The following is a 12,481-nucleotide window of genomic DNA, read 5'->3' on the forward strand; positions in this document are numbered from 1 at the left end:
AAGTATTTTAAAACTTCCAATCATTTTGTATACATTGATCCCACCCCCTCCCCAAGACAGGGTTTCTCTGTGTAGCTCTGGCTGTCCTGCAATTCCCAGTGTAGACCAAGCTGGCCTCAAACTCAGAAATTTGCCAGCTTTTATCTCCTGAGTGCTGGGATTAAAGGCATGCCCCACATTTCCTGGCTACTTCTTTAAAATAGAGAATTTCTTTCTCTTTTCTGTTTTTGTCTTGTTTTTTTGAGACCGGGTCTTGCTATGCAGGCCCGGCTGGCCTCAAACTCAAAGAGACCCACTTGCTGACTCTGCATCACCATGCCTAGCAATGATTCCTTTTTCTAATGATAAAACTAATATATTAGGATTTTTTCAATGTTATTTACCACAACAAAAAACTGAAAGTGATCAAATCGGTTATTGCACCATATCATACTAATTTCTCTGCCTTTAAGGGTTTGGTAGTACTTTCACAAATTTAACAAGAAAATTTGAGAAGTTAAGGTATTCTGTTAGTGAATCTGTTTTGGAAAAGCCATTATATTCATCTGAATAAAAGTTCAATGTGCAAGGTGGCTGGCTTAGAGAGTAAAGGCACTTACCTCTCAAATGTGACAAACTGAGTTTGAGTCCCAGAACCCACAGTAGGAGAACTGACTCCACAAAGTTGTCCTCTGACCTCCTCCTGCACATTGTGTTATGGTTTCACCCACATTCAGACAAACAAACACAAATGCACACACACATCCAAATGTGAAGTAATATGAATGGCTTTCCAAAAACTGAACAAGAATTTCCGTGTTTTGTACCTCTGTATAAAATATGACAAATGTTTATAGTGTCTGCTAAATGCATCAAGTGACATTAAGTTCAGCAGTGGTACAATTTTCAACATTATTGCTCTGTTAAATGAAGCTCTCTTGGAAAAATAAACTGTTTCTCTAAGTGACCAATCTGTGCAGAGACCAGTTTTGACGCTGTCAAGCTTATGCACCAGATAACTGCTGGGAACATCTGGCAGAGATCTGGGCTAAAGAGCCAAAGCACACTGGTTGTTTTGCTGTTGTTGTTGCTGCTGCTGTTTTTAGTGATTTCTAAAGCACCTTTCAGCAATGGAAATTATGAAAATGAGGGCAGACAAAGGTTATTTGCATAAAAGTAGTGTTTCTGTTTAAAATCAAATCTGGTTTTGACCTAACAGCCTGTGAGGGCAAACTGCATACTGCACCTTCAGCCGGATGACCTCCATGCAGTGGCCGTCCTTGTTCTGCACGTCCTTTTCCCACAGGAGATTCTGTATTGGGCGACACAATTTCATAAGACCAACCACTGCAAATGCAACAACTATGCAACGAAACAGCTGATGAATCATTAATCAGTTAAAAATTGCATTCACCTGGATAAATACATTTAGACTCTCTTCCTTTGCACTTCCTGGTACTTCAAATGTGACTGTAACAATACTCTGTAAATCAAGAGAATAATCCATAATTTTTATAGAATCATCCACCTATTTTTAAAACTATAACCAGTTTTAAGACGAAAAAAGAAAAGAGTCATACTTATGGAGCTTTAGCCTTCTAATAATATTATTAATCATTATTCCCCTCTTTGGGAATTATCAATTCTACAAAGAAGATGAACAGTATTTAGAAACAAACAAACAAAAACCTCTTCATGTAAGGGGCCTGGGCAAAACAGGAGTGTAGCATATACTGTGTGCCTTTTGCCTGTGTCGTCCCATCTTTCCCTTTGCTCTTCACAACAATCCTGGGAAGTGGGGACTATTTTACTTCATAAGTTGGGGAAATGAAGCTCAGAAAAAATAACTACCCTAATGCAAAAGCACTGCTCACAACAAAAGTGTAACTCTGCCCTCTTAGAAAGAAAGGCATGTTTGGTCTCTAAATGAGCAAGCACTGTGCTGAGTGAAAGGAATTCTCGGCCAGCCCGGTAGGCAGCAGTGAGATTTCTGGCTCAGGTCTTTGGAGCATCACTTACAGAATTCTGATTTATTTTTCCTCCTGATCTCAAAAGATGTCTTCTCTAAAGATGCTTCAAGTTTCCTCTAACAAGTTATATAATTAAAACTCAGACCTCCTTCAGACAACAATATAACCCCAAACCTCAAACTTAGCAATGAAAATACAGAGGCTAAGCACATCGTTAAAGGCACTGCTCCCACCCTGGAGAATAGGCTATTCAAGCCAAGCTCCAAACGTTTCTAACAGGAAGAAAGAGGGCACAAACTATGAACATCTTAGAAATGCTCATCTCCCCACACATTTTAGAAGGCCTCATAAGACTGTAGAAGAAAACATAAAAAGATCTGAGTTGTTTTATTTATTTATTTAATTTTTGCTTCATGGTTTTGAAACAGCGTCTTGCTATATTCCAAGCTGGCTTTGAACTCAAAATCCCCCTGTTTCAAGCTTAGTATGCGTCAGCATTATTTTTTTATGCAAACTTAAGAGACTAGCTAAAAGCCTTAAAGATCAATGTAGGACAATCAATATGCTAACACTTAATCCTCTGATATTGTCAATATGCAAAGCAGAATGCTTTCTTACTCAAACATGGGAAGTAAAGTCAATTTAAAAAAGCTTGTTGGACTTTCAAATGTAGACTTATAAAATCACTTCTCCTTATCTGTGGGACATACAATATAGTATTTGTATGAAACTACAGATAATACTGAGCTACAAGGTAATGTCTTTCCAGGTTAAACTAAGCACTTACATGCTGTGGTTATAACTTCCATGTTTAACGCCGACTGCAAAATTAGCACAAGTTTCTTTTTCTTTCTTCACAATGTTACAGATAGTAAATTCATTCTGACTAGATATCTTAGTAATCTCAATATATGATTTTCCCCTTTTCTTATTAAATCACCTTTTCACATAAAGAAAGCACTCTACAGCTTCTCTCTGACACATTGTATTGTCAACATTATTAGTCTTGTGCTTCAGGAGGTGATTCAGTAACACAGGGGTCACATGAACATAACATCAGGAGATTGTAATAGTAGATCTGGCAACAGAGATGCCAACTCATTGAATGATGATGGGCAGGCACTGTATTCAGCACGGACCCAGCAGACAGTGGGATGATGCACACAGCACTCAGGACACAGCAGAACGGTGAGAGGATTCTCATGCTACTCAGAACAGCACACTTTCACACTGATGAATTATTTATTTCTGGAATTTTTCCACCTAATATTTTGGACTGCAGCTGGCTACCCAGAATGAAAACCATAGATTGTGAGGGCTCTACCTGTATTTTGTTACAATAATTAAACCACAAGCTAGAAATTATTTCAATGCTCATCAACAAATGAGTTTTAAAAAGTGATGTGCGTTGGGGATTTAGCTCAGTGGTAGAGCACTTGCCTAGCAAACGCAAGGCCCTGGGTTCAGTTCTCAGCGAAAGAGAGAGAGAGAAAGAAAGAAAGGAAGGAAGGAAGGAAGAAAGAAAGAAAGAAAGAAAGAAAGAAAGGAAGGAAGGAAGGAAGGAAGGAAGGAAGGAAGGAAGAAAAACAAAAAGAACAACCATAGCTGGGTGGTGGTAGTGCACACCTGTAATCCCAGCACTCGGGAGGCAGAGGCAGGTGGATCTCTGTGAGTTCGAGGCCAGCATGGTCTACAAAACAAGTTCCAGGACAACCTCCAAAGCTACAGAGAAACCCTGTCTCGGAAAAAAGACAAAAAACAAACAAAAAAAGTGATGTGTACCTATAATGGATTATTATTTAGTCTCAGGAAGGAAGGAAGAAAATTCTGCCATATAGTAAAATGTGAATAAACCTTGAGGATGCTCTGCTAGATGAAATGTGCCAGGAAGAGAACAAATATTGCACAATTCCACTTGTATTAAGTACTTAAAACAGTTAAACCTACAGAAATCAGAAAATCAAACGGCAGCTACTTGGTGCTGTGAGGCAGCGCTGAGCAGCTGCTGTTCAGTGAGTCCCGTTTGAGTCCCACAAGACACAAAGTCCTGCTGTACAACACACACACACAACAATGCACACTTAGGATTTCTTTAGAGGACAGAGATCGACTCAAGCAGGTTTTATTGTTGTTGTTTTCACAACAATACAAAGTACATTTTAAGATCTTAGTAAACATATCCTACTTTAAAACTATTTGGGTTTTTTCCCTAGTTCAAAGTAATATGCATTGTAGAGGACCAGCCCCCACACTTATTCACCCCAGGAACTCTTGAGGAATGAGGGATAAGACACTTAGTTAGAGAGTTAAGATGCAGAGAGAAAAACACAAGATAGACTCAGGTGGGCCTGGATCCTTATCCAAAGGTCTATTTAGAATAATGCCAAGGGGTGGTGCAAAAGACCTCCCCCTTGCTGGTTATGTCACCTGGTTCCCAGGCCCATGGTCCAGTCGACCTCTTATGCAGTCCTGCTGGGTACTGCTTCTAGGAAACGAGCGAGCTCCAACAATGCATTTAAATAAAATGGTGATTTTTTTTTTCCTCATTAAAAGAGATCACTATAAGTGCCAAGAATCCTCTATCTAGCTATATTGTAAAAGGTTACCAAATGAAACACAATGTGTCACTTTCCAAAGAAAATAATTTTGTCTTAAAAAAAAAACCGCAAAAATGTATTTCATTTAAATTTAATAACTTAGCTTTTACTACTAAGAATGTCTCAACACAGGACACAGTATACTTGCTGCTTTATTGTTAGCTTAAAGACTTTTAAAATCATTTTTTTTTCTTTTGCAGACTAGGGACATGACTTTGTTCAGTTAGTTTTGGTTTTCTGAAACAGTTTTAAGTAACTCAGGTTGGCTTTGAACTGCTGGTCCTCCTGCATCAACCTCCTCAGAAGCGGGAATACAGGTATTAGAGACAGGCATCAAAACACCTTGCTATCACTTAGTTATTTGAAAAGGGTATAAATTAACTCCAGCAATAGGCACAAATGATTGCCTATTGCTGGAGTTACATAATAAAGAAATAAAGACAATACATAATAAGGCTCAAGGTGGATGCCCCTACTTTGGAACTGTGGCTTTTCATACCAATTAAACTCTTTTCATATGAGAAAAATCTCAAAGATGATGAAAGCTATAAATTGTGGTAAAAAGTCAGAATTCAAAATTGCTTCTACAAATAAAACTAACCATAGACTGTCACTTGGACTTTCTCATCTATATTCCCACCCCAGCTCATCATTATTAGGATTAAAGAAGGAATAATGCAAAATAAAAAAGGTGAATCACAGTAACTATTTCTCAAGAATAAAGCTTCAATAACTCATATATAGCATATCCTAGGTATTACCACCTTCAGACTAGATTTTGAAACTTATTTCTGCTTGGAATCTAAAACTGTCTCTTCTCATGGCTAATGACAAAAAAGCAGAAAAATAAGGCAATAATTCAGAAATCTAAAGCCTAATAAAGAAATTCCCCTAAAATAAAATTCATAGTAATTCTGGCTTGTTGGTTTGGCTTTTTTTCCCAGTTACCTTACTAGATTCTCAGTTTTGTATCTTACGTAAACAAGAGTACTATGCAATAACTTCTACACATTTCTTCCTCTGAAAAAACAACTCAGCAATGCAGTCAAACTCAGTGCCTCTGTCCCCATGCTCCAGCCTTTAATGCTCTTTGCCTCTGTGGTGTTCTCACTCAAATCGATGTCCTGGAGATGTCTCTAGAGTTTTCCAGGCTCTTCTAGCTAGTCTCCACTTCCCACCGTTCTTCCCTCTTCTTACTCATCCATGTGCAGATGGCTCATGCTTTACCCTGTTTGTACACAGGGATTCACTCCATGGGATAGCATCTTCATGCTTGGTCTCTAGATCCCAAGGACAAGTCCTGCTTCTCTAACACTGACACACAGCAGTGTGAGCCTTCTTTGCCTTACAAACTATACCTCAACGCTTAGAACAAACTTCCAGTCACCTAAAAATACGTCTGCACTAAAAGCCTGCTTCCCTGGGACATTTGTTCTCACTTTTCAGTGTTTGGATTACCTCCCCCTTCCACTGTATCCTCAAAACAAGCAAACAAACAAACAAAAATAAAAAACATAGAAACCAGCCAACCAGCCAACAAAATCCTACTAGTTCTCAATTTCTCTTTAGTATTCAAGTCAGAATGGCACCTGCCCTTTCTTGGACCAGAAAGTGCATAAGGGACTTCTCTTGTAGACCAATTTCTAAATAGTCTTATTGAATAAGAAGACAAATAATAAGATTACATTTTTATTATTAAATAATAAGATTACATTTTTAGATACACTTATTATATTGATCTGAGCAGGATATATAAAGGTAGGTGTTTGTACACATGGATGAGTGTGTGTGTGTGTGTGTGTGTGTGTGTGTGTGTGAGAGAGAGAGAGAGAGAGAGAGAGAGAGAGAGAGAGAGCGTGTGTATATATACAAATAACACTGAATTACACACTAAAACCTGAATGCTTTTTATATGAAAAATACTACCTTTTGTAAGCTTTTGGTGAGGATAAGGATAGATATAATGGTTAACCTTCATTGTCATTTGACTGGATTTAGAAACACTATGGAGGGGCTGGAGAGTTGGATTTAGGTGACTGGGACTGGTTAAGAGCACTGGCTGCTGTTCCAAAGGACCTGGGTTCAATCCCCAGAAATGACATGGCAGCTCAAAACTTTCTGTGGCTCCAGTACCAAAAGATCTGACACCCTCACACAGACACACATGCAGACAAAACACCAATGCACATAAAATAAAAGTAAATTAAAAAAACAAAAACCACTATGGAAACAATTAAGCATGTTTCCAGCAAGGTTTGAGTGGCAGAAGACCCATCCTGGATGTGCTGGTACTATCACAGACTGCGGTATTAAATGGAGGAAAAAGGACAGAACAAGCTGAGCACCAGCATCCATCTCTCTCTGCTTCCTGACTGCAGATGCAATGTGACCAGCTGCCGCATACTCTGCAGCCATGACTTCCACACCTCAGCTGTCAGCCAAAATCAATCCTTTCTTCCTAAGTTATTCATGTCAGGTGTTTTGTTACAGTGACAAGAAAAGTAACCAGTACAACATCCTAGCCCCAAATATAGCACTTGGGCATTTGACAAATAAAAGCAAGAAAACCACCCTCTCCCACCTTGCCCACTCCGCCTTTTCCCTGAAGCTAGCCATAAACACAAGACTGCTTTTCTGAGCTTTCCCTGTAACCGATCTTACAATTCTCATGTGAGAAGTGCCAAGAAGAAAAGGGCATCCTCATCTGTAGGGAAGGGAGGAACCCTGAGTGAGTGAAGTCCTGAGTGAACATGTGTTGCTGACACAGGCTCAGCCATATTAGGGCACCACCTCAGGTTCAGAGGAATAGCAAAGCCTTGTTTGGGGGACCAAGTGTGGACGGTGTGTGAAGAGAATGTCCACCACTAACCAGATATCTATGGTCTGAGGTCTACTCCCCTATAGAGACCACTCCTATCAAAATTAGCTAAACTTGTCTCCTTAATCATGCTGTAAACCATAAATTCTGTTCAACTCTATGAAATAAACCCTGAGCTTCTGGCATGCTGAAGTTTTTCCAGTCAAGTGTCCAGACCACCCAATCCCAGCTTTTCTGTTTCTTTCTGACTGCCTGTATCTGTCTTTTCCTCATTCTCTCACCATCCTAGTCAGATCCAAGTCCCTGGAGCAGTGGATGGACACATCACTTATGTCTGAAGATAAAAGTCACAAACAAGAGTCTAAACAAATAAGCTTGTGCTAAATCTTCCAATTTAGTATTGTTAGGCCATATTCTTTCCCCTATCTTATCCCTCCACAACTCTCTATTATTAATCAAATCTAACACAGAAACATTCAGGTTTAACCAGTGTTTAAGGATTTCATTATGAAGGCTTCCATATCATATAAACTAAGTAGGTAAAACTGTATGCTTTCTTCTTGCTAATCTGCCTTATGATGGGGACTTCAGTCCTGACCTTGCCAATGAGTGAAGAAGAAATGCAGTTCCTTCTCTACAACTCTGACCCAAGAAACCAACAAAAGGGTTCATGCCTGAATCCTAGGACTCTTTGTCTAGAATATTCCTTTGCTCTATGTATATGCATTTAAAGCAGGGCAGTGTATCAGAGACTCACACTGATTTTTAACAAAACAGACATGTGTAGTGGGTAGCCATCCCAGCATTGGCCTGGAAGTTCCAACCCCCACTGAGGCTTCAGTAATGGTCACGCCCACAAGGTGGGGCTGAGGGAGGAAGCTGAAGACCCAGGATCGAGAGGAGAGGTCTCTCTTGTTTCCGGGACCCTGGTTGCTGGAGGTAGACCGAGCAGAGTTCTCCAGAGAACACCGCCGGACTGCGCCGTACCTTTGCCAGACCCTGCAACCTATCCCTTCATTTGTAAGTTACCCCACAAAATAAACCTCCCTTTTAACTACATGGAGTGGCCTTAATAGTTTCACCAATAGACATGCCCCATTTACTGGAGAAATGACGTAACGTCTGGGATCTGCTTCAACATATTGCAGCAGGAGTCTTAAGTATATACAGGGTCTTTATGCAATTCTACTTTTATATATGTCTGAAATTTACTATTTGAAAATATGTATTTTAAACTCCAGCAAAGGCATGCTGGGAAGACAGATGAAATAAAATTGGCAAAATGTTGATACCGTTTAAACTAAATGATGTATACAAGAGATCCACTTTAGTCTCCTTACTTTTGCACAGCACTGAAAATATTCATAATAAAATGTTAAACTATGATTAATATATATGTATCTAAGCCTCATTTCTGGAGATTTGAGGGGAACTATGGAGTATCTGAAGTGATTCTGAATTATACCACTGTTTGAGAATCTCAGCTTTTCATTCCTTTGACAATTATTCACTGAGATGCTATTACATATCAAGTCCTACACTATGCAATGAACAATTACTTCTAAAGAATCTGTAGAGTAATTCAAGGGGGAAGCATTTCAAATCACACTGCATGATGTTATAAATACCAGGATGGGGTGTATTCAGGATACCATGAATGTAGTAGACACTGGCCATCATAAAGGTTCTTGTGAGGACTCCATTTTCTTCACCTTTTAAGCCCAGATTCCTAATGTGATATCTTGAACCCAGAAGCTGAGAATGTGCTTAAACCTCACCCTAGGACTGCTACCAAATGCCATAATCACTTAATTGCCCCTAAAAATCTACTGCCAAGGACTTACTATTTTTCTCACTTACTCATTTTAGAGGTAACGAATGTTATATTCTCGGAGAAACACGCCATGCACATAAGTGGAACAGCCCCCTATGAACATGAGCCCAAACGAAGACAAATGCACAAGTGACTGTTGTTATCTTGGCCCCATTACAAATGATAAAGACTTGAGAACTCAGTTATAGTTTCTAGACAGAGGAGCCAGGCACACAGTTCACTCACAAGGCCTCTTACTGCTTTAAATGAAGTCAAGGAGTTGCCCTAAAGAAACATGGATTAGAGAAAACCTATTCACTTTGTTCCTAGCATCTTCTTTTTCCTTTCCCGGAGCTGAGGACCGGACCAAGGGCCTTGTACTTGGTAGGCAAGCACTCTACCACTGAGCTAAATCCCCAACCCCCTGTTCCTAGCATCTTAAATATCATCCTGGGGATCACAAAAAAATCAGAGTTCAAATTTATAGTGCCACTGAAGGTAAAATTCAGGTCAGTTTTTATTTAAATAAGCCATCCTTTATTTTCTCTAATCAATTGTTAAAAACAGGTTAAGCAGAAAGCAGATAGAACCTCCAGGTTTCACTTAGGTAGAAATTCTCATCAAAATAAACTTGAATACAGGACTTTCTAAAATATCAGGACACATGGAGGATTAGAATGCTTCTTCTTCTTTTTTTTTTTTTTTTTTTGGTTTTTCCGAGACAGGGTTTCTCTGTAGCTTTGGAGCCTGTCCTGGACTTGCTCTGTAGACCAGGCTGGCCTCGAACTCAGAGATCCACCTGCGTCTGCCTCCCGAGCACTGGGATTACAGGCGTGCACCACCACTGCCCAGCCTAGAATGCTTCTTAACACATGACAAATTCTCCTGTTTAACTAGATCACACACCTCCAAGACATGTAAAACTCTGAAAACTGCCAAGCTATTTATACTATTTTAGAAAGAGATCTAATAAGAAGTATCCTAAGTAGAACCAACTTAGTTGAAAGAGACACTTTAAAATTTGAATTTTACCTGATCGAGGTGGGGCGCTGCTGGCACATGCTGAAGTTTTTTCTGCAAACTAAGAACAGCCAATTACAGATTCAAAGACCAGCACACTTCTGATTCAATATTATCCATTACCCAGTACACTTCTGATTCAATATTGTCCCTTATCCAATATACTTCTGATTCAATATTATCCATTACCCAGTACACTTCTCATCTAATATTATCCCTTACCCAAAGACATAGGTCAATTATGGAACAAACATTTCATAACTGAATCTACCACTTAGTTCCAATTTACTTACTCTTTATATATTCTAAATTTATACATATATGCAATCAATATCTGTATATAACAATTGAGAGATCTAAGCTATATATAGAGAAAAGCTGACAGATCTAAGATATAAACAAGGCTTTTAAATGTATACACAATCACATCGTAAGTCTCATACAATGAAGAGAAAAACTAATATTTTAGCAACATTCCATTGTTAAATATGTCAGGAGATTTCTTTAAAATCCCAGTAGGTTAATACAATAATTTCAACAAGCTTAGAAATATATGCATGGCCATTCTGTAGTGCTCCAAGTTTCTTAATTCTCTATGCTTCCTGATATGAAAATATGTTGATAGCTTTAAAAAGTTAGGAATGTAAATTTTCCTTTGTTAAGGGTTTCCATTGGATACACATATATATTATTAAAGGACATATAGAATCCAAGTACAAATTTCCTATATAGTCAGTTGCCAGTTAAGAAAAAAATGAAGGTAGGCATAGTGATGTACACCCTTAATCCCAGCACTCAGGAAGCAGAGGCAAGCACATCTCTGTGAGTTCAAACCCAGCCTTGTCTACGTAGGGAGTTCCAGGACAGCCAGAGCTACATAGCAAAACCCTGTCTCAAAAAAAAAAAAAAAAAAAAAAAGCAAGGAAGAAAGAAAGAAAAAAAAATGAAGTCAGAATCTTAAGAATGCATCGTTCTGTTATGAGAAGAGCCAGAAAACCAATGCAGAACAAATTATTACCATAACAACTGGAGCACACATTTAGACAGTGATGGTGACAGGGCAGAGGAAGGGGTGGGACTTAAAGCTTTGCAGATGTTCTGTCTTGAAGCACAGAACAGCAAGCTTAGGCTATAGGAACCACTGTGGAAGGAATGACTCACTCTGGGGGGTCTTAGTAGGAAGAAAGTGTCAAATTAAATCCTTCCCAGCTGGTTGCTTAGGACAGGCATCTCCTGTTTCAACAGCTAAGCAAAAAGAAAGCCAGGCACCGGCGGCCTTATCTACAACTGGGGGAAAACATTATGCACATTTAAGAATTACTAAAACATTATAACTGCTCTTAATCAAAAGCAGAAGGAAATTAGAAAATTGTTGGAAAATCACGTTTCAGTGTTGTCAGACAGTGAGTACATACAACTTCACTTGCAAGTAAAAAAATAAAAAAAAATTAACAAGGAACATTTAGGGTTAGTTTCTAATAAGTCTCAGAATTGTGTGCCCTTAACTTAGTCCTATCATATAAAGAAAAGGAACTGTACTCTAGTCTAGTGGACAAGCATATACTACTAAACCCTGAAATTTATTAATCAGAATCTTTTGTGTGAAAAATAACCAGTGCAATTCCTAATGATTTTCATGTTTCTTTTTTTTCTTAAGGAATTTTTTATTCATTTTACATACCAACCACAGATCCCCCTCTCTTCTCTCCTCCCACCCCTCCACAACCCACCCCATTTCTTCCTCCAACAAGGTAAGGCCTCCTATGGACGTCAGCAGAGCCTGGTACATTCAGTAGAGGCAGTTTCATATGCAACCATCATTAAGTATAAAAAAACTCTCAAGTGCTCAAACTGTACAGCAGGAAAATGGGTCAGGAAAACTTCACACTGTGGAAAGCAACAGTCAGGAGCTCTGATCATACCATATACATAGGAATGCATTTAAATGAATATGTAGTCATAAGTGATTAACATATACCAAGCATTCCTATCGTCCTACTGACTAGACCAAAAAAAGCGAAGGTAGACTCTGTTCAGGTGTTCCAGCAATGGGCATTTTAATTTGTTACTGGTTACTCTAAAAGTCCCACACCAGAAGCAAGGAGTGGAAGTAGCTCTCTACTGAGGACTTAACTTCTAGAATGACTAGTTCTAGTCCTTGACTTGTAGGATGACAAACCTACCTCTCTGGATCTCCATTTAAAACATGAGGAAATAACTGCCTTTGCATATTCCATACATCTAGGCACTGAAGTAGTCCCCTTTTTAAAAATCACAGTAAATG

General features: G+C 38.9%; 1 protein-coding gene across 4 annotated transcripts in view; it reads right to left on the reverse strand.

The window, feature by feature from the left end:
* LOC118597466 (COBW domain-containing protein 1) overlaps positions 1–12,481 on the reverse strand; it is a 44,144-nt gene that overhangs the window by 1,149 nt on the left and 30,514 nt on the right. For all 4 annotated transcript variants that reach the window (XM_036209054.1, XM_036209069.1, XM_036209062.1 and 1 more), the window contains 3 exons: positions 10,210–10,258; positions 1,394–1,462; positions 1,226–1,291 (listed from right to left, as the gene is read on the reverse strand). In XM_036209054.1, coding sequence (XP_036064947.1) covers positions 1,226–1,291; positions 1,394–1,462; positions 10,210–10,258 — 184 coding nt within the window. The remainder of the gene's footprint in view (positions 1–1,225; positions 1,292–1,393; positions 1,463–10,209; positions 10,259–12,481) is intronic.

The sequence above is a fragment of the Onychomys torridus genome, chromosome 1 (genome assembly GCF_903995425.1).
Source record: "Onychomys torridus chromosome 1, mOncTor1.1, whole genome shotgun sequence".
Classification (NCBI taxonomy): Eukaryota; Metazoa; Chordata; class Mammalia; order Rodentia; family Cricetidae; genus Onychomys; species Onychomys torridus.